This window comes from Oryza glaberrima, chromosome 10 (assembly GCF_000147395.1).
Source record: "Oryza glaberrima chromosome 10, OglaRS2, whole genome shotgun sequence".
NCBI classification, from domain to species: Eukaryota; Viridiplantae; Streptophyta; class Magnoliopsida; order Poales; family Poaceae; genus Oryza; species Oryza glaberrima.
The window spans coordinates 8,559,621-8,583,523 of NC_068335.1; the positions used below are offsets into that span (position 1 = coordinate 8,559,621).

At 44.1% G+C, this 23,903-nt stretch overlaps 1 protein-coding gene and 1 pseudogene across 1 annotated transcript; one reads left to right on the forward strand and one right to left on the reverse strand.

The window, feature by feature from the left end:
* Window positions 1-16,900: 16,900 nt before the first annotated feature.
* Window positions 16,901-18,850, forward strand: LOC127786089 (flavonoid 3'-monooxygenase CYP75B3). Its single transcript, XM_052313413.1, has 2 exons — window positions 16,901-17,869; window positions 17,963-18,850. Exons 1-2 carry the CDS (start codon window positions 16,931-16,933, stop codon window positions 18,602-18,604), a joined length of 1,581 nt encoding a protein of 526 aa, XP_052169373.1. The 5' UTR covers window positions 16,901-16,930; the 3' UTR covers window positions 18,605-18,850.
* A 1,512-nt stretch (window positions 18,851-20,362) lies between these two features.
* On the reverse strand, window positions 20,363-20,831 carry LOC127785800 (multicopper oxidase LPR1 homolog 2-like; annotated as a pseudogene).
* Window positions 20,832-23,903: the final 3,072 nt, after the last annotated feature.

The window sequence follows — 23,903 nt, forward strand, 5'->3', positions numbered from 1 at the left end:
ACCGCCGCTCCCGCTCTCTCCCGGGCCACGTCGCCCACATCGCCCGCGTCGTCGCCTTTCCTGCGCCTCCCCGCGCCCACTCCCTCTCTCTCCCGCCCGTGCCCGCGTTCGAGATGGCTGGGATTCAATTTTTGAATCCCGCCTCTCTCTACACCTCCACCTCCCCATGTCGGCCGGCGAAATCTGGCCGCTCCCGGCCACGTCCGAACCCCTCTTCCCCTATTTAAGCACCACCGCCACTCCCTCTCTCTTTTTCCCCATTTCACCGAGCTCCCCCCGAGCCCTCTTTTGCTCTAGCACCGTGCACCCACTGCCGCCACCACTTTTCCGCTCTCCAGCCGCCGCTAGCCATCGCTAGCCGCCACGCCAAACCTCGCCGCCTACACCACCGCATTCGCCATCGCGTGAAGCACCCCGGCCATCGCCCGATCGTCGCCGTCCGTCGCCGGAACCCCGTCCGCCCCATGCGCCGGTGAGTTCGGCCATGGCCACCGCCTTCGGCCGGCGTTCCTACCCTCGATGATCTCTCTCTCCCTCTCTAACTTCCCCCATTTTGTTCCTTAGGTCCTCTCGAAGCCCGTCCGCCTCTCGCCGTCTGCAACCGTCGTTCATCGCGCCGTTCGCCGTCGGTGAGGAACTCCCCTCCCATCCTTCTCTCTCTCCCATACTGCCACCACTGTTATTGCCGCACCGCCTCGCTTTGGGGCCGTGCCGCCGTGTGCCGCCGCGCTACCGCCGTTCACCGCGCTACCCCAGAGTTTGAGTATGCGTCAGATGGTCGCTATTCCGAGGAGTAGGCTTCGTCCGTGCCGTCGAGGATGCCTGTGGAGTGGTGTTCCCGCTGCAATCCAAGTCAAGGCTTAGCTCCAGTTATCTTTTATTTTTCCGCTGCATTTATGTAAGACTTTTATAATGTTTGTAAGACGTGGATCTGTATGTCAACTTTGTCTTTTGTGTACCCTGGCCAGTCCTGGGCAGGGGTTTTAATGCACATTCTGCTTGAAATTCTATTCAGGAATTTCTAGGCGTGACAGATCTCTAGAAAGAAATTTCTGGGTTCGAGAGAAATAGGTTTTGGGAAGACATTTCTGGTGCTCCAATTTGCAAGAAATCTAGGATGAATGATATCCATAATCCTATACTTAGGTTAATGCACAAATGGATTGCTATGACTTTGTTTCCTAGAGGTGATCTGAGACCCATTAGGGGAGATGAATTAATTATCATGTTTGCTATGGTTAGAAAGATCAAAATTGCTCCTGTGAAATGTATGATAAGACAATGGTTAGAAAGTATAAAGTTCTCTGCTCCTGTTGAGTGCACTTCTCTGATTACTCGGATAGCAAAAGGGCTAGGGGTCGTTAGCAACCAAATTGCTTTTATCTCAGCCACTCGTCCGCGTATTGATGAGGCTTATCTAGTGCAATGGCATATTCTGAAACATGGAGTAGATGGATCTTTGATATACTTTTTTCCCGGTTGTACAAATGAAATCCCGTTGGCAAATGTGGGGTATCATTTGTACAACTGCCATGAACTAACCATTGCCCTGTAGACCATAGAAGAGTCTCATGCAGGTAGAGCATACAGGGAGACGAGCAACACGACAAGGAACGAACGAGAAAGTTCATCATCCTCAACACCCATACGGATGTATGAGGCAGGATGGGCACCAACTGGGGATGCACCCGGATGGACCCAAGCTCCACGCCATAGCATCAGAGTCTCAACCTGGACAAGTGCCAGTGAGGACCGGTGGCATGTGCCTCATGACATCCAATGGGGGGATAATCAACCTCCCAGATCAAGTGGTGTGCCTCTATCTCCAAGTGAATGGCGCTCGAGTTCCTCTCGTTGGGACTTGGGTGAAATCACTAGGAGAATGGACACCTTTGATATGCAGACGGGGGAGATCCAGTACAACCTCACAGAACACATAGCTCAAACGCAAGAATGGCAACAATCTGCTAATGCTCAGTTCGCCAACATCAACAACATGATGCAGCAACAGCACGATGACCTTCAGGCGTACTTTCATTTTCAGGGATTCAATCCTTATCAAGGACCCTGAGCGAAAGCCAAGCTTGGGAGGGGGGGGAGACATCGCTCCCCCTACTGAGGTAACTTGTATCACATTGCATATTTCCCTTTCCAATTGCATATTTGCTTTTCAATTGCATCTTATAAAACTTGAAAACAACATAAAAATTTGCAAAATAGAAAATACCAAAAAAATAGGATAGGTTTGAGTCATGCTAGGTAAGACAAGCTAGTCCTCTTTGTTGAAATGATGAATAGTTGCTCTGTTTTATATCTCTTATATATGGATTCTTGGTAAATGCTCTCTCAAAAGTTAAATATAAGTAGCCAACAATTATCCGGGAACCTGAGGTAAATGAGCTACACTTGCTGATCTAAGTCTAGGTTGTTGCGAGATATCAGATAGTAAATATGAGTTGCTGTGATCCGGATACTAGTTTGACTTGAATTCCGGATGTTTTGTCTTTCAAAATGATAAAATTGAGAGTTCCTCATTTGATATAAATTCCTACCAGAGCCAAAAATCTGCTATCATGATTAAACCATATACATTTTGGTTACTTGTCATTCCATTGAACTTTGTCAAACTCTTGTGACTTGTGTAGATACTTCTCATGCTCTATGATCAAGATCATACACCCACATTTATGCACATGCTAAACTCCTACACTGGGAGCTAAGCAATATTCCATTCCATTTCCATATTACCACCAAAATAAATTCTCCATGCTTTCAGGTGCTTTCTTCTCCTGAAAAGAAAAGAAAAAAAAAGGGAGGGAAAGGCGTGGTTATGAGAAATAAAGTTATGCTCCATCAAACATGAGCATGATGATGAAAAAAAAATTGTAACCATGCCCTCTCCTAATCAATAAAAGAAGGATTTTTGGGAGAAGAAAGTAAGCACAAAGGAGAAGCATTTTTTCTTTTATTTTTCCTCATATACCATTTCCACCATATACCACACACACATTTTGCACGATCTTGATCTTGAATATGTTTAGTTATCTGCTCTAGTCTAAGTTTTTGACTTAGTGATAAGTGTGAATGCAAGTATGCCATGTCTGATTCCTACCGAGCTCTACATATCAAACCTTAGAGTAGGAATCAAAAAGGCAACATTTGGTGAGAAATTCAAATTGATACACTTGGAGAGACTGAGTGAATCATTTGAGCAACTTGGCTTTCTTTTGCAAAATCATTTGAAACCTTCCGAAATAAAAGTTGAATAAAAATTGGGTGATTGGTGTTCTAATTGTTGTTCTGTCTTTCAACCACCCAAGGCAAGGAGAAGCAGTGTCTCGTGGGAATCAGGGGTAAGAGTAAGCCACCGTGCCAAAGATTATTTAATCTGAGATAGAGTACATATACCTTACACATGTATCTTTGAGATATGCAGCATAGTAGCAACTCCTGATCAACAACCAAGTTTTTGTTTCCTTTCGTCCTTCACTAGGGACGAGCAAAGGTTCAAGCTTGGGGGGTTTTGTTGACGGTCGTTATCGATCAGTTTCGACCGTCAATATTACCAAAATAGAGGAGAACTAGTGATGCTTGCAATGCATATATATATGTTAGAATAATAATATTCCACTAGTATTAGGTATACTAACCTCTTGCAGGGAATGACACTAAAGTGGAGGAGAATCGACATCAACTCAGACGATAAATCAATCGGACGATGTCGAGAACTAGACTTGTGTATGAATGGGCCAAGAACTCAGAATTGACACGATGAATTGGGCAAAAATTCACAAGTCTGCGGAGAAGAACAACGGAGAAGGCCGCCAGCCGAAATTGGGCTGGATTGAACCGGCCCCAGGTTCGGCCGAACCTCCCTCGCCACTGTTGAGATGAAGCCCCAATGACGGTTGGAGGCTATTACTGACCATTCCAACCGTCACAACCGTCATAGTTCAGCTATAAAAGGACTTCACCTTCTCACTTCACTCACACACCTCAAGCAATAGCTCTCTCATTTGTCTTAAGTTTAGTTTAGTAGTATCTAGCTAGTGGAATAGGAATAGAGTAGAAATCAGGAGTCCGGAAGCCTTCGGAAGAGTTCGGGTATGGCTCAGCTTTCCTTTCCTCTTTTGTAAGCTTTGTACTTTTATTAAAATACTCTTCTAAATACATTTATGGTATTGAAATACTAATACTTTCCGAGTATATGAGTACCTACTTTACATTATGTTCATGTTATACTGAATATACGGCTAGCTTATCTGGGAGATGCTTTGGTGCGGGTATAATGTTTGCTTATGCAATTGCTCTATGTCATGATGATGATATTAGAGTAGTATCTGGTAGTTTAGACGGGGTGTCTAGATTATGGGATATCATTATTTGAGGTTATATATTGTGGATGAGAGGTGGGCCGCTGATGGTGACAGCTCAGTACGGGTATTCCTCCCCACCGGTATATAATCCTAAGTTAATTCCCTGGGGAGGGTGTTCCTCCGTATTTAGCCCTGGTTGTAAGGTCATGACGAGCTGTCGTAAGGAACTCGGCAGTCAGGGGTGGCTTCTCGAAGTACCAGGAGGGCATCGGATAGAGGGTATTAGCTAGTATATCAGTTAACTAGAATGTACGTATACTATGTATATTAGAAGTATAGGAATAGATTCTCTTTCTCTTTTCTTTCCACTTAGCTTAGATAATTTATTATGAGAATGAGTAGTAATGCTTGTGTGTCACTCTACCCTTGGATTATCTTAACCCCTGCTTAGAATATGATTATCACAAGTAATATACAAATTATTAGTTGAGTTCTCTCTACATGATCTTCCCACGGGATAAAATAAATACGATACCCTTGGAATACTCTCGGGTGAAATGCTATAATGGTATATCCGTGCGCTTGCGGATGAACTCTGTAACCATAATATACCAGAAGTATTTCTGCGCCATTGCTGGGAATTATATTTCTTGTAATGTCGTTAAGAAATACCAACAAGAGGCGTCCTCCTTAGCATGGCTTCATCACCGGTGGACTTCTCGCCGGTTCATTGACATGGAGCTGCAGGTGTGTTGTCCTCTCGGACGCAGCTTCACCGCTTTCATCGTCTTCATCGTCGTTCGCGCTTCGACACCCTCATCATCCCCACTGGTCATCGTCAGCCACTCGGGTCTTCTTTATCTACTTCGAGCATCACCGCCGCATCTCCAAGTTGCCACTGTCGCAGATCTAGGCTGGTGGTCCAGCTACCTTTACATGGCTACCGATGACGCCGTCTAGACCGTTGGTCCTGCTACTTCGCCTTCAACTTCATCCAGCATGATTCATCGCTAGCATCGCCGTATCTTCCTCGATTACACTTCGCTCTTCTTCGGCAACTGCGTGCTGCTCCGGCAATTCTCCCTCTACGCCGTTCTCGTGCCGCGACCGTCTCGGAGGCCTTCTCTGCTAGTCTCTTCCGACATTGGCGTATGATTCATGGTGGTCCCCTGCCTCGCCCGCATGGTATTGGCAACACCGGCGCGCTCGTTTGTCTCGAGTTGTCCCCAAGTCTGGCAAACCTAGCGTGACATCTCATCCTTGACGGTTCGACTACATCAGCTCTTCGGCACCATCTTCCTCAACGACTGCCGCAATTGTGTCACTATCTTCATCTCCAGCGCGTCCTCACGCACATTGGTCCACAACGCACTCCCGTGCGTCCACGACCACTCTACGACGCCCCATGCGTGCTCTGCGGCTCTGCTACCTCGACATCAACTTCCCGACTTTGGCTATATCGACCACAGCTACTCTACGCACGACTTCATCGACCACGGCTCTCTCGCACCCTTCGCTTTGGCTACATCGACTATGGCACAAAGGGCTATCCCGTGTTGAGCACTCTTGCCAGTTTCTTCTCTAGTCCAAGTGTCCGTGTTGCTCACGGTTGGACTACGGGGGGATGCTAGAGTATATGGTAGTTAGAGTCATATTAGGATAGGATTGATTTGTGTGGACTCCTTCCATATCTGTAATCCTTCCTTATCTTCTCCCCATGTACTCCTATATATACCGGCCCCCTGAGGCTCAATACAAGTACTGATCCATGTTACGCAGTATTTCTCTCCTCCCTATACTATCCAACAGACAAGCGTTCGACTTCGCAACTCTCTTTTTTCACTTTGGTCACATGTTTGCAAGAACTTGCATGCTAACATGCCTTTTAGTGAGTGATCATATTTCTTGTCACGCCCAGAAATTCACTAGTAATTTCCGAACTAATTTGTGCATTAAATCCTCGTCCAGGAATCAGCCGAGGTACACAAACTGACAATTTAATATACAGATTCATCATAATAATAACGTAAATACTTACAAAAGAAAAGAAAAACAGCAGCGGAATTACGGTCTAGCGAAACTCTGGCTCCACTCCCACAGGCAGCTCAATTGGGGTATAAGCCAAACGTCTTCTCCTTCTGGATCCTTTTTCTTCTACTGAGGTTTGATTGATTATTGCAAGGTAAGTCACACAGATCCCAAACACAATTCCTTTGAGCATGCTGATCCTATATTTAAATTCTCTATTTATTTCAACTGTGCATTTATTTTCGAATGTCATTGGGTGGTGAGCCTTTCCCATTTAATTATGGCCGAAGATGACTTTATTTTCCTATGGGTTATAATTTGATTAGCTAGAACCTTATATATTGTTTTGGTTCAGCTAGATGCTTATAATAGATGCTTAGCCATGCTTAGAAACAATAGCTCACTAATGGGATAAATCATGCTTCACTATCACTTATGGATATTTAATGGAAGCTCACGATGGTCAATCGTGATTGGTTAATTAATTACTTGCCATTTAAAACTTGATAATGGTGGGTTGTGAGCACATGGTTTTGATGGTCGTGCTCATGACAATTAAGGACCGGTTCACGAGTTTCGGTTGTGAACCATTAACCGTGCCAACCACAAGCCAGCATGGGCAACGGCTTTATCTTTTGTATAGCATGGTTCATTGCGGGGCACCAGACTGAGAAGTGGCGGAGACAAGCCCACGGGGGTCGCTGGGGAGTCCATGCCTTGTTTGTAAGGGGGTGATTATGATCCAGGAATGGTGCACTGTGGTGGATTGTGTTGTGCGAGGGGTACTGTCACAGCTCCTTTCCGAGGTACCGTGGTGGTATTGAGGCGCATGGTGACATGTTCTGGGGTTGTGTCTTGTGGGTATAGTGGTACACCTCTAGCCAGAGTAAAACTATTCGAATAGCCGTGCCCGCGGTTATGGGCGGGTCGAATAATGTCTTTCGTGATTAGTCTCACACTTCTCACCATAATAAATGATGCTATAACTGGTAATAATTTGATTAGCTCCTGGTTTGGAATGGTGCATTCCTGGTTTGGAGATAGATCTGTACAGCTGGGTATGGTTGTTCAGGATGGTTGGGCCTGTGCAACATGGGTGTGCTGTTCAGTGTTGATTAATATTGATGATTAATTACTCTACTGTTTTACAATTCTCAAATGTTTGCTAAATGCTGCTTTTGCAAATGAACCCTATATTATGCCATTCTTTGGTATCCTTGTGCACTTGCATATTTGCTGTGTGGCTTGCTGAGTATGTCATATGCTCACCTTGCAATAATCAATCAAATCTCAGTTGAAGAAAAGGATCCAGATGGAGAAGACGTTTGGCTTATACCTCAGTTGAGCTGCCTATGTGAGTGGAGCCGGAGCTTCGATAGACCGTAATTCCGCTGCTGTTTTTCTTTTCTTTTGTAAGTATGTAACGTTATTATTATAATGAATCTGTATATTAAATTGTCAGTTTGTTTACCTCGGCTGATTCCTGGACGAGGATTTCATGCACAAATTAGTTCGGAAATTACTAGTGAATTTTTGGGCGTGTCATTTCTTAACTACACTACTAGAAATATAATTCCTAGTAATGGCGCTCGAAATATTACTCAGTATTCTTACGGTTACAGATATAATCCGCAAGTGAATGGATATACCGTTGTAGCATTTCACCTGGAAGTATTTCCATGGTATCGTATTTGTTTAATCCCAATGAAAGATATGATAAGAGAGTATTATGCTAATAATTTTTAGGGGCAATTGCATATTTGATCCTATTTAAAAGGTTAACTACCAACTTGACCCTGTTCTAATAAGTTTGCTCATTTGACCCTCTTTTTCAAAACTGAAGCTACGGTTTGACCCTCTTCTGTCAAGAGCACTTATCCATGTAAACAAAAATCGCAATGCCATTTTTGCCCTTTCTCATTGTCACCTATTTTTGGTTATTTTGTTAGATTGGTCCGGTTTTTTCATGGCAAAGATATTGCGAAAAATTTATGTACTTATTGTAGGTTTGATAGATTTATGATAAATTTGACTTAGTTTTTGTCATCTTTTTGACAAATTCGACTTTGATTTGACAAAGTTGACTACAGTTTGTATTATTTTACTATAATTTGATAACTTTCACTTCAAGTTGGTAGATGTTTGAAAATTTTTTTTATTTGACAAAAATATATGAATTAAGTTTAATAAAAATTTAACAAATCCATCCCAAATTGCATATACTGAAGAAATAAACACACACATGTAGTATATTAGTGTCTAACAATGTTCCTGAGCAGCAATCCAACAAAGAGGAGATGAAGATGGGCAAGCAATAGCCATGGAGGTCTCATAGCCATGCCCCTTGCCTGCCTTATGCTGAGGTCCCCGTGTGCACCGCACTAGGTGAGATGCAGCCTCCCCCATGACCATGCAGCACACCAGCGAGCCGTGCTCCTCAATCGCAAAGAGCACCGGCGAGCAGCTAGCCTATACTTTCTCAGCACCGTGCATGGGCGAGCCGCTGCCTCTCCTCCCAATCATGAAGAACGCCGGCGAGCCGCTGGCCTCTCACTTCTCAGCACTGCATCGACTGCGCGGCACAGCGGCGAACCACACCTCCCTTCTCAGCGCCAAGCGACGAGCAAGCCGCTGCCACCCTGCTCCCACCCTCAGCGCGTGCTGCCGCGATGACCGCCGTTGCTCTCTCTCCGCGCGCTGCAAACGCCACTCCCGCCCTCCGAGCGCGCCGCCGCTCCCGTCCTTCGTGCGCGCCACCACCGCCGCTCCCACCTTCCGCTCGTGCCGCCGTGGCCGCTCCCTCCCACGCACGCCACAGCCGCCGCCACCCCCTTCGCGCATGCAGCAGGCATCGCCCCCTCCGCGTGTGTGGCAGCCGCCTAGATAAGGTTGGGGATAATGTTGTAGAATCAGGGGGCATTTTAGTCATTTTCGGCTAGTAAATTTATTTTTTCTTTTAATTAAATGAAAATTTGACGGGGGAGTGAAAGTAGGGTCAGACAGCAAGTACGGTTTTGAAAAACAAGGTCAAATGAGCAAACCTGAAAAAGTAGGGTCAGATTAAAAATTAAACTTCAAAATAGGCAGTAATACAAGTACCATGAAAGAATGCAAGGCAGAATCTGTCTCGCAATTCATTCCAGCTACTGCTCACACTCCCAACGGTGTAAATGTACCATTGTTTTGCTCTCTCTAGAAGAGAGAACGAAAACAATTTCCATTTAACAGTCTCATGTGTTATGCCTTGAATCAGGAGGCACGAACACAGCTGCTAAAACTCTCAGAGGTGATGGTAGAGGTTTTCCTGGTCTAGACTAGAGAAAGATTTATCCCAAACCATACTTATGAATTCGGGACAAATTTCATAGCCAGGTGTTAAAATAGGCTCCGATGAATAATAATCTAAGCTAAGTGGACTAAGAATAAGAAAAGCATCAGTTCTATACTTCTAGTATATAGTCATTTTAGTCTACACTTGCTATTGTCCAATTATGCAGGCAACACCCCCTAACTATTTGATGATATTTCTTAACGACATTACTAGAAATATAATTCCCAGTAATGGCGCAGAAATACTCCTGGTATATTATGGTTACAGAGTTCATCTGCAAGCGCATGGATATACCATTTTAGCATTTCACCCGAGAGTATTCCAAGGGTATCGTATTTGTTTAATCCCGTGGGAAGATTATAATAGAGAGAACCGTAGTAATAATTTATATATTATTTGTAATAACCAAAGTCTAAGCAGGGGTTAATATAATTCATAAGGTAGAGTGACACTAAGCAGAAGCATTCATCCTCTTACTCATGATTATCTAAGCTAAGTAGAAAGAACATAGAAACATCATATTCCTATACTTCTAGTATACATACATATTATACGTACATCCTAATTATTTTACTACTTAGCTAATACCCTCTATCTGATGCCCTCCTGGTGTTTCGAGAAGCCACCCCTGATTGCCGAGTTCCTTACGACAATCCGTCTTGAGCATACAACCGAGGCTAAATACGGAGGAGTACCCTCCCCAGGAAATTAACTTAGGACTATATACACGTGCGGAGGAATACCCGTACTAAGCTGTCACCTTCAGCGGCCCACCTCGCTTCCACAGCATATAACCCCAAATAATGATATCCAGTAATCTAAACACCACGCTTAAATTACCAAATACTACTCTAATATCATCGTCATGACATAGAGCCATCGTAAATACGATCATTATACCCACACCATTGCATCTCCCAGATAAGCTAGCATCATAATAAATATATTTGAATATATAGTAAAGCTGGTATTCATATACTCGGAAAGTAATACAATACCAGAGTAGTATAAAGAAGAGTATTCGAAATAAAGTACAAGTCTTACAAAAGAAGGAAAAGCTACTAGAGCCATACCCGAATTCTTCCGAAGACTCTGAGGACTAAAGATTCTATTCTATTTCTATTCCACTATACTCTAGAAACTATACTAAACTTGAGAGATGAAATGAACTTCTTGCTTGAGGTGTGTGGAGGAATGGAGAGAGTGAGCTCCTTAAATAGGCAGGTAATTAATGACGGTTATGGCGGTTGGAAAGGTCGGTAATACCCTCCAACCGCCATAGGGAGTGAATCTCCACCGTCCAGAAGAAGCCCTGCATCCAACGGCGATGAGAAGGGTTCGGCCGAACCCCCTGGTTCGGCCCAACCAGCCCGGGCTTTGGCTGGTGGCCTCCTCTTTTGCTCCCATGTGTAGACTTGTGAATTTTGGACCAATTGGTCGTGTCCTTTCTACATTCTTGGCCCATTCATTGATAAGTCTGATTCTCGACATCGTCTAATTGATAGATCGCCTGTTTTGATGTCGATTCTCCTCCATTTTATGTTCATTCTCTGCAAGAGGTTAGTAATCCTAGTGCTAGTGGAATATTTATTATTCTAACACAAATATGCATTGTAAGCATAACTAGTTCTCCTTTATTTTGGTAGTATTGACGGGCGAAGCTGATCGATAACGACCGTCAACACTATTCCCTCCACCTAGCCCAAGCTACACCTATTGATTCTTTATTATTCCGTCGAAAGCTGAGGACTTCGACCCAGAGGGGAAGTAATACGAGTAACAGGAAAGAAGGCAAGGCAGAATCTGGCTCGCAACTCATTCTAGCTACTGCTCACACTCCCAACGGTGTAAATGTACCATTGGTTTGCTCTCTCTTGGAGAGAGAACGGAAACAATTTATATTTAACAGTCTCCTATGTCATGCCTTCAATCAAGAGGCACGAACTTAACTGCTGAAACTCTCACAGGTGATGGTAGGGGTTTTCCTAGTCTAGACCATAGAAATATTTCTCCCTAACCATACTGATGAATTTGGGACATATTTCATAGCCAGGTATTAAAATAGGCTCCGATGAAGGAGGTGGCTCATAAAATTCGCCCCGAGGAGCAAATAATTGGAAGATAGATAGTGGCTCCATAGGCGAGAAAAGTTTTACGAGGATGAAGGTAGCAGGGGTGAAGGTATAAGAAAGAAAAGTAAAAAGGATACGAGGATGAACAAGGTTCGGAGATAAACAGTAACCGTTCCCCGGCAACGGCGCTAGAAATGCTTGTTGGTATTTCTTGACGTCACAGATAAAATCCGCAAGCGCACGGAAGATACCGATATAGCCCTTCACATGGGAGTACTCCAAGGTATCAATTTCCTCAGGGAACATGTGTGTTCAGCTCCTCTTCAGGCTCATCCAAGGACACGAAGCAAATGTAGGCGAAGCTCTTCAGGCTCATCCAAGGACACGAAGCAAATGCAGGCGAAGGGTGGAGAGGATTTCCGAGTGAGAAATAGTGTTTAGGGAAAGTTCAATTTAATACTAACGCAATACTTCAGTCACTGGCCAGCCCGCTGCTCCCAGATGTCGCTCTACTGTGTACTCGGACAGGGAGGACTTTAGTATATTTGAGGGTTGTCACCACCTCTACACCAACCTTAAACCTACTATGAGATATGAAGCAATCACCGGAAATTAATTACCCAGACACCGCGTCTACGCAATTAATAACTACTATAGTGTTTATAACTCACTAAAACAATCACTATAAATTAATGAACTATAGTGAACAATGATCCCGCACGCTAATTAGGAACTAACCAAAAATAATTCTCACGAAGTAAACCTTCATTACTTAGAATGATATTTCTATTAAAGCGGAATAATTAACAAGGTACAAAAAGGTAAGAGGAGAATTACCGACAACTCCAGAATTCCTCCGATTTCTTCTACCTTATTCTCTCCCTAAATCTAGTATACAATAAAGTACAATAGAGCCTCTTGTAATTCAGCTCATACTTTGGTGTGTGTTGGAATGAATGACATAAGGGGTATTTATAGGCTTGGATGTGCCTTGGAAATGTGGAGATGCTAAGCATGCAAGGAGCATCTTCACTCTTGAGCTTCCATATGTCCTCTATGACGGTTTCTACCAGTAGAAACGGTCTTGGATAGTCGGTAACTACCGACTTGTGAACATTGGGGCTGATTGGGCTGTTTTTGGGTTCGGCAGAACCCTTGCTGGCTCTATCTGCCCTGAATTTTCTCGTGGGCTCTGGTAAAGATCCCTCAACCCATATGTATGGTGGATTTGCCCATTTGAATGTGTTTCGATTGGTTTGTGGGTCCAAAACTCCATAGGCTTGAATATGGATGTTTAATTCACCTCCTTCTTTATGTATATTTTGTCTCAACTTTGATAGTTTGTCACCTGCATCCAAATATACACCAACACTCGTGGAAATTATTAGAAATAAACCCTACCACTATGTTGTATGTTTTATTTTTTCAGATTTATGCAGGTATTGACGGTGTAAATTTGGCATTTAACAGCCGTCAACAAACCCCCACACTTAGCTCTTTACTCGTCCCGAGTAAAGGTTAAGGATTAATGTGGAATAAAATTTCCCAAGATACAATACAAGTATACAGATTATTCTAAGCCATACCTGTACCTGTGAACTTTTGCAGTGTCTAACTTACTATCTTAGGTAATTGATGAACGGAATAGTCGTGACTCAAGTCCTTGTTCTACCTACCAATCTCTTGGGATTTTCATATATTTTCGCAAAGTAGCTTTACTCCTCAGATGACCTTCTCTCGGATCACTCGTGCGGTTTTATTTATGGATCCTCACTAAGGCATATCTTGCCGATTTGTCCCTATTCTAAAAAAAGGGTGAAGGTAGAGTAGTTAGCCTACCAGAGAGGTGCAGTGGTGTGGGTTTTGTGTCCGATTATTCGGTTGCTCTATGTTATCTCGGGGGATGTAGAGTAGTATTTAATAATGTAAACGTGGTGTCTAGATTATTAAGTATCATTATCTGGGCATATATGCTATGAGTCAGTCGAGGTGGGCCGCACATGGTGACAGCTCAGTATGGGTATTCCTCCATGATAGCATATATTCTTAAGAAACTTTCCTGGGGAGGATACTCTATGATAGGTCGTTGTAAGGAACTCGGCAACCCGGGGTGGTCTCTCGAAACACCAGGAGGGCACTGTTATGGGGTATTGGCTATATGGTTGTATACTAGCAGATGTACACTAAGATTAAGGTGTATACTAGAATTATAGGAATTGATTGATTTTCTATTTCTTCTTCCACATAGTTTAGGATTGATTAATGAGAGATATGAGTTCTTTGCTTCGTGTCACTCTACCCTTATAAATATATTAACCCCTGTTTAAACACTCTAATCATACAAGTGGCATGTTTACATTATTAGCATAGTTCTCTCTTACAACCTTCCCTTGGGATTAAATAAATACGATACCTTGGAATACTCCCGGGTGAAATGCTACAATGGTATATCCGTGCGCTTGCGAATTTCTTCTGTAACCATATATATATACCAGGACCATTTCTAGCTCCATTGCTTGGAATTTATATTTCTAGTAATGTAAGAAATACCAACAATACTCTACTTTGTTGTGTTGTGTTGAGCTCCTCCTTTTATAGCCTTCATATGATGGTTGGAATGGCAGTTGTGGATGTCAGTACGCCCACAATCGTCACTGGGGAGCAACCAGGGACTGCGACGTGTAGGGTGGAGATGGGGGGCACAATGTTGGTTCGACCGACCTGAGGGTCCCACCAATCTCCATTGCCTTTCTCCAGAGGTTCACAGGTGTGCCCCTATGGCGGTTAAGGATGGTTTGGCCCCACTTTAGGTCGATTTTAACAGTCATGTGGGCCCTCCAATCCTTGTACTCACGTGGATTGGCCGGAGGTTCATTTTGTCGCTTAACAAGTGCATTTTCATCCATGAATGACTTGCATAAATATTTACCAAAGCTAGTGGAAAATGATTAGTAGTTTATCTATACAATCACAATGCTACTTTAGATAGATTTGTTATATCCATCACATTAGACAGATTTATTGACTTATTGAGTATTAGATTATCATATACAGTCTCATGTGGCATCGGTAAGGTTCGACCTACTAGATTGTTATAGATAATCTAAATCTTATTAAGCCGATAGGTTCATGCTAATGTTTCGTCGGAGGGTTAGCCAATCTTATCTTATGTGTTAAGTTTCTCTCAGCTAGTTTTACTGTCTTAGTTAAATTTAATGCATGAACACTTTGATCGATGTCATATCAGCTTGCTTAAATCTATCGAGCAATTATCAACCTTATATTGCATCGGTTTGGTTTGACCTATGGGGTTGTGGTTGTAAGTTAAATTTATTTATGTTAGTAGGCATCAATCATTGTTTCATCGGAATTTCAGCCGATGAGTTATCTGGATATTGTTTAAGTGTTGCATCGACTTATAAGGATTATATACAAGTTGGTTTTAGTCGATTGTAGCAAAGGCTTTATTGATTACTTAATCATTTGTATTTAATGACATCGGATTTTTAGCCGATGCATATTTTAACCATCGAATCAACATCGATCGATTGGTTCATTGGGTATTTATTTAATTACTTTATCATCAGTCAATTGCCTTTATATCATTATTTATACAAGTGCCATAATCATCAATTTATTGTTCTTTATTTTATGAATATTCCAACTATTTTGCAAGATGAAAAGCAGTTTGAGGCTTTGAATCCAAGCAAGTTTGTTTTTACTGTTCTGATGGTACACCTTATTTCATTTGTCGTTACAGACTACAGTCCGAAATTTCTGATTATTTAGGCAGTTAGATGTCCCAGGCAGCGGAAACCGGGTCTTCCCCAGCCTCAGCTCGCAACGCTTTGAGATTTGAGAATCCTGGGCATAAGCAGTGGAGGCTGAGGGTGCCGCCGTTCGCAACTGATGTCGTCATCCTTCCCACAACCGTTGTGCGATAGCCACCACCACCAGATCGAGCGGTCAAGCACCCTGATAGTGCAAGGGAAGTGCATATATACTCTCTGATGGTCTCTTGTAAATTTCTTTCTTGCATTGTCTACTGTACATTCGTCTTGAATCTGAGTTGTTTTTAGGTTCCTTGTTTTATCCTGCACTTTCTTTAGAAATTTCGATCTAATACTCTAATTTATTTTGAATCCTATTGTTACTTGGGGCACTGTTGAGGAGTGACGGTGTTGGAACTGCCACTGAGGCTGAGCTCCAAGTGATCTACCGTGTATTCATTCATTGGCGAGATTGGCCTCAAGCTGCAACTGTGAAAATTTAACTAACATCCTACGGGCCTGTTGACTTGGTGTTGTCATATTCTGTTAGCAATAGTTTTTTACTAGCCCAAAAATCATATCGAATGATTATGTAAAACCAAATCATTTCTAGCTTTGTTTTGTAATGCTAAATATGGTAATTGATGTGATCCGTAACTTTGGTCACATTGCCACGTAAGATAACATTTGATATATGAAGACAGTTAATAATGCATATTTTGTATCGAATCATAAGGTAGCTCCTATATATTTCAGCTCTTTGGTCCTTTGACATCTGATGCTTTAGTTTGTCAAGATTAACTATAACTGACTAATCAATATGTCAATGTTGCTAAAAAAACAAAATAAAAGGAAATAACTTAATTTTTTTAATGAAATGGATAAGTTTTTTAATAACATGGATTTACTTAAATATTACCGTAGCGTTAGCGCGGACAAATTACTAGTATACATAAAAAGAATAACATCATGATTTATTCAGAAAGGGTAAAAACGGATGGAGTATTAAATTTGTTGATATCCGGGACAATCTCGTGTCAATGATGAAATTTTCTTTGATAAAAAAGGTGAAAGTTGCACCACTACATGCTGTGACATATTTTCTTTACTCATTTGAAACAAGATTTCTATGATATGTGCCAAGTAGTCGAGAGCCAAATAAAATAAAATTATTAGTGATTGCAACAGGTGGGCTGGTTTTGCGTCATTTGACCAGTACACAGCCACACATGCAATGAGGAGAAAAGGAATCAAGCAAACAACCTTTGGTACCTGTTCGGTGGTAGGTACGAAGGGTAGTTTGTTAGCTGCACAGCACGCGGGGGTACCGTGTATATATCAACTACCCAGTCCGCGTTTTCCTCTCTAAACCCGCATTTCCCATCGTACAACGAGCGAGCGGATCATACGGTCATGGACGTTGTGCCTCTCCCGCTGCTGCTCGGCTCCCTGGCCGTGTCCGCCGCCGTGTGGTACCTTGTGTACTTCCTCCGCGGCGGCAGCGGCGGCGACGCGGCGAGGAAGCGGCGGCCTTTGCCACCCGGGCCACGCGGGTGGCCCGTGCTGGGCAACCTGCCGCAGCTCGGCGACAAGCCGCACCACACCATGTGCGCCCTGGCGCGGCAGTACGGCCCGCTGTTCCGGCTCCGGTTCGGCTGCGCCGAGGTGGTGGTGGCCGCGTCGGCGCCCGTGGCTGCGCAGTTCCTGCGCGGGCACGATGCCAACTTCAGCAACCGCCCGCCCAACTCGGGCGCCGAGCACGTCGCGTACAACTACCAGGACCTCGTCTTCGCGCCCTACGGTGCGCGCTGGCGCGCCCTGCGGAAGCTGTGCGCTCTCCACCTCTTCTCGGCCAAGGCGCTCGACGACCTCCGAGCCGTCCGGGAGGGCGAGGTCGCGCTCATGGTGAGGAACCTCGCTCGGCAGCAGGCGGCGTCAGTGGCGCTGGGGCAGGAAGCGAACGTCTGCGCCACGAACACGCTGGCCCGCGCCACCATCGGTCACCGGGTGTTCGCCGTCGACGGCGGGGAAGGCGCAAGGGAGTTCAAGGAGATGGTTGTGGAGCTGATGCAGCTCGCCGGCGTTTTCAACGTCGGGGACTTCGTGCCGGCGCTCCGGTGGCTCGACCCGCAGGGCGTCGTGGCAAAGATGAAGAGGCTGCACCGTCGGTACGACAACATGATGAACGGATTCATCAACGAAAGGAAGGCCGGGGCGCAGCCCGACGGGGTCGCCGCTGGCGAGCACGGCAACGACCTTCTAAGCGTGCTGCTGGCGAGGATGCAGGAGGAGCAGAAGCTGGACGGCGACGGCGAAAAGATCACCGAGACTGACATCAAAGCTCTGCTCCTGGTAAGTTCCTGATGACCGTGCCTTTTCAGATTATCGCAACACCACTTCCATGTTGACATGATCTTTCTTCTTTCTTTTTGTGGATCGTGATAGAACCTATTCACTGCGGGGACGGATACGACATCGAGCACGGTGGAGTGGGCACTGGCGGAGCTGATCCGGCACCCGGACGTCCTCAAGGAGGCCCAGCATGAGCTTGACACCGTCGTCGGTAGGGGTCGTCTCGTGTCCGAGTCTGACCTTCCACGCCTCCCCTACCTCACCGCGGTGATCAAGGAGACGTTTCGGCTTCACCCGTCAACGCCGCTCTCACTGCCTCGGGAGGCTGCAGAGGAGTGTGAGGTGGACGGCTACCGTATCCCCAAGGGCGCTACCCTCCTAGTCAACGTCTGGGCTATAGCCCGTGACCCGACCCAATGGCCCGACCCGCTACAGTACCAGCCTTCTCGGTTTCTCCCCGGCAGGATGCATGCAGACGTGGATGTCAAGGGTGCTGATTTCGGCCTGATACCATTCGGAGCAGGACGGAGAATATGCGCTGGCCTTAGTTGGGGCTTGCGGATGGTCACACTGATGACTGCCACGCTAGTGCACGGGTTCGACTGGACCTTGGCTAACGGCGCGACTCCGGACAAGCTCAACATGGAGGAGGCCTATGGGCTCACCTTGCAGAGGGCCGTGCCGTTGATGGTCCAGCCCGTGCCAAGGCTGCTTCCATCGGCTTATGGAGTATAAAACCGGTCTACTTACTAGTACCACTTTAAATTAAGGTCAGAAATCGGTGGAGACTACTTGCAGTGTTGACCGCATTATATGACGTATTATTTTGTTTTGTTTGTTGGTGGAAAAATAAAGTAGTCTATCTCGGTGTTATCTGGCACTAAAGGAACTCTAGAAATGGTGGCAAAATAGAGTACTATCGTGGAATCATAAAAAAGGATTATTTGGTATATAATACAGAAAAATTTATGAACACGCTGGTATATATGAGTTACTTGCTCCGTATTACGTTATAAGTCGTTTGACTTTTTTCCTAGTTAAATTTCTTTAAGTTTAACCAAGTATATAGAAAAATATAATAGTATTTTCAACCCAAAACAAACATATTATTTCCTCCGTTACATTATGTAAGACTTTCTAGCATTCCCCAAATTCATAGAGATGTTAATAAATTAGACACATATATAAAACATATACATTGATCAATGGATGAATCTAGATAAGACCAAAAAATCTTACAATATAAAACGGAGGGAGTATTAAAATATGTTCAATGATAAATTTAATAAAACTAGTTTGATATTTTAGATGTTGCTAAATTTTTCTGTAAATTTAATCAAACTTAATAAAGTTTGACTAGGAAAAAAAATCAAACGACTTATAATATGAAACGGAAGAAGTACTAGCAAAAATGTCGGTGCGTTGCAACAGGTGAAGACACTTTTCGATTGATAAAAACACTGCCATTTTAAATGACAAACCAAAACAAGTCAAACAAAATAATATGGCAAAACAAAGTTAGAAATCATATATAGCATTGAATCCGGTTGCGCTCGCTTCATGCGTCATCACACGAAGAATTAAATTGAGACATCGACTTAAATTAACTAAGATATATGATAGGTGTTTACATCGACAAGATTAGAGTGTCGAAGCCCTAGCCCCGTAGATAAAACCAACCATAACAAGCCTTACTCCTCATCGGAAATCGAAGCCGATGCAGCCCAACTCGAAACAATAACTCGTCGAGAAAGATGAAAATAAAAAGGGTGGTGATACACCGAAGTTGTATTGATCGAGAGATATTTTACAAGGGCCCTGAGTGTACATATTTATACTCATGGGTAGGTACTAGTCCTTATTGGGTAAGATACAAACTTTCCTAAAGATAAAATAAAATATACAAGTCATAATCGGACTCTAAACAATCTTTCCTAAAAATAAAAGGAAACTAACTGACTCTGCATAATTAATATAATTAATGGACAGAATTAAACTGCCATGTCGTGGTCTTCACGATTCCTCCTTGAACTTGGTTTGCTCGGGATAGGTTTCCATCGGCTAATTGACTTCTTTTCTTAACCGAATCCACTATAGAATCTTACCAAATTTTGACGTTAACACCAATACCTCGTGTATTGACCTACCTCTTGTTGTTGTTTTTAGTCTTATTTGCAGGAAGCAGGTGTTTGAGCCGGTTACCGGAGTTTCTATGGATAGTTCTTTTTAGGATGATTCCTAGTCGGTTGCCTATGTGGTTTTGGTAGGTGGGCATACCGAAGAACTTGTATATTTGTTCCATTGCATTTGAAATACTCTTTTGTTTGGCTACTTGGGCCAACTATCTTGTATGATTCTTGTACCGCTAAGTTATATATAAGAGCCACCTTTTCTACTGATGTGCCATATATATTGTATGGATGTGATAACAATGTTGTGGATGTGTGTACTAGCCACGGATCATGAGACTAGTATAGTGTATGCTCCAAGTATTCAGGAATTCCAACCTCGGGTGCTGACAATCTTAGTCCTCCGACGATTGAGATTGGTACGATGTAGTGGCGACAATGGCCGGAACCACACCAACATCCTAGTCATAGTGTCGGGCTGCACCTTGAACATGTTCTTCCGTACGCGCTCCTGCTTCGGCACAACATGCCTCCACCCGCCGGCAAGGTGTCGCTCCAGCCTGCACGCATCCATGTCGTCGCTGCCGCTGCTCCGCACCATCATGCACTCCCTCAGCTTGTCAATGTCCCGTACCAAGCTTCTCTATTTCCATGTGGATGTGCAGCGGGTGGTTGTCATCAGGGAGGCTGATCGCATCCCACACCATCGACGTTCTCTCCCTCAGCGACTCCATCATGGGATCCATGTACGACCGCGTGTTTAGGTATATGTGTGTCGGCTCGTCGATGCCTCTCTTGGTGTACTGGTACATGGCGATCTGCCGCGTCACCATCACCTCCCTTTCGTCGGCATGGGGTAGTAATGCGCAATCAGTGTCGCTGGTAGCGGGCCGTGTGCTGCATGGCTGATATTCGTTGCCAAGTACACGGAGAGGATATGGGCGCTCTACAATGGAAACATGAGCAGCATCCAGAGCACTCTCGAGAATCAGAATGACAACGATGACGACAACGAGAAGGAAGAAGAGCATCCTGAAGTGTCTGCCTTTAGTGGAGAGCAAACTTGCAAAGATCTCCTGCTTTATGCTCACTCCCAGAACAGTTTGATGTATGCAAGACCACCTTGGTTGAATCCTCTCTTGCGCTGTTCTCGATCCCGACAGGTACTGGGATGGATGAGATCGGCGTTGCAGCATAGACCGGAAAGACGATGGATCTGACTTGGGTCCATACCAACGGTGTCCGAGTTGGATCTCCTGAGCCAAAGTTGGTGCAAATGTAGTTGTCGGAGTAGCTTGAAGTCATCTTGGCGAAACCTTGAGCACCAAGTTCCCCTCCCTGGCGCGTCACTGTCGACGGGGGATACCCGTAGACCGTATTCTGAGAGTACTGGGGTACGTTGGTATGATGATCTACATGATATGACATCAAGCATACAAAATACAAGAATTATATTGGTTCAAACCCCTCGTAAGGTAATACCCTAATCCAGTTTATAAGGGATTATAGAAGAAACCACAAAGTACAAAAGAGAACAATTGAACTCCGAGATTACTGATGCGATCCTTGTCGAGAGGAGCTCGACGAGATCTATTGGCGAATAGGCTTCAAGTCCTGCGGATTGCTTCTGTGGTGGCGGGTGTTTTGCACTCAGGATCCGATGCCCTGTACCCCTCAAGGGGTATGTATTTGTACCGAGGATCATCTTGGTCACCAAGTAGAACTTGGAGATATCGAACCCCACATGATACAATACAGTCCTTCCCTTCTCCGAGTAGGATATTGATACGGTCCTACTCGTGAAGGATATTTCCCACACGAATTCACTGGTTTCCTTATTTTACATGTATCCTACCGTATTCGTATATCTCATGATGTCATGCCCAGAAATTGACGAACCAGGATTTCTAAGCTGAATGTGCATTAAAACCCCTATCCAGGACCAGTCAGGGTATACAAACAACAATTGTTGATATACAGATCCACGTCTTACAAACATATAAAATATTACAAATGCAACGGAAAGATAAAAACGAGCTAAACTTGAAAGCTTGACTCCTGTAGCAAGGCGACCCCACTCCACAGGCATCCTTGACGGCAGCGACGAAACCGACTCCTCTGAGAGACCTCCAACTGAGCAGCACTCCAACTCTGGTGTGGGGAAGAGAGAGCAAGACTGAGTACTACCTACTATACTCAGCAAATCATACCGGAAGAGAAGGTATGATGCAATATATATCCAAAGGAGGCTAAAGGTTCATTCGCATAAAGCAAGCATTCAAAAATAGTAGTTGAAAGCAGTAAACTATAGTAGTGAATTAAGCAATATTAATCATCACTGTCCAACGCTACACCACATTGCAACAAGCCCAACCAACCACCTGAACTACACCAGTTCATTAAGCTAATTATTAAGGATTTGACTAATCACGGTGAATCTGGTTGATCGCCCATAACCGTGGGCACGGTTATTCGAATAGTTTTACTCTAGCCAGAGGTGTACAACTGTACCCACAAGACACGATTCCACACATGTTGCCATGCCCCGAAATACCACCATGGTACTATAAAGGGGGAAATCGTGACAAGACCCATCGCATAACTCTCCCCTAACCATCCACACCACGCTGAGGTTTCACCCCTACCCCTAACCCAGAGTGGGCAGTCCCCCCGTGTGCCGTGGTGAATCCGGAAGATGGACAATTGGACACCCCGCCCGACCCAACTCCATCACGCCCACCCTTGCCATCGGTGCCTAGGAAAAGGTCGAGCTATACTACAAGTCAAACAGTTACCCATTCCCACTTGTGGTAGGCACGGTAAGTCTTCCAGGGTTTCCCGTGAACCGGTCCTTAATTGCCATGGGCGCGACCAGCAAAACCATGCACCCACAGCCTACCATTCAGTCGCATTTTAATTTGATAATTATGACCAACGAAACATGGCTGGATGTCTCGAGCACGCTGCTCATCATGATACTAAGTGTCTAATAATGTAATTATCCCATTATGTGAACTAGTGGATCTAAGCATGGCTAACCATTTCCTAAACCAACATCTAGTCAAATTGATACCCGAGTTCTTAATGGCATAAGGGAAATAATATATGGCTGAGTAATAGGACCCATCCCCACATGATATTGTAAAATAATGCAACATTTAATAGCAAGCGGGACATTTGTAAATTGAGTACAATATGATCAATTGTAATGCATGACTTGCCTTGTTCTCGTACTGATGAGATCTCTGCAACGACCTCGAGGTATTGCGGAGCGACGAAATGGCCAAAATCAACGCGACAAACCAAGCAAAACATGCTATAAGTCTACTGAAATAGAAAAAAACCATTTTTAATGGATTCTAGGGATTTTTATGAATTTACTAAGACTTGAATAGACTTAAACTAGGGGTGAAACCGGAGTGGATTCGGACGGATAATAGCTATACCATATCCTAAACCATTTTTTTTAAGCGGATACGGAGCGGGTGTGGATGACGTGCGGATGCGGATGCGGAGCGGATTATTTCGAACGTCGGATTCGGTGCGGAGTCGGTGCGGACTTGGTTCGGAAACGGACAAAAAGTTATCGGATGTCAAGTTTGTATTCAATCCATACAACAAGAGGGCGGCAATACAATTAGCCCCAATACGATGGCAAAACATCATTAGTTCACTGTGTTCAGTTCAATAGTAATAGTATAACTATAAGTGATGGCAAAACATCATTAGTTCACTGCGTTCAGTTCAATAGTAATAGTATAACTATAAGTAATAAGTGTTCAGTTCAATAGTTCACTAGTCAAAATAATCCAAGATACATCTATGATCCATCAAAAACATAATATAAGTGTTCAGTTCAATAATTCACCGGTCACTACGTTGCTTAAAATGTAGAATAAAAGTCA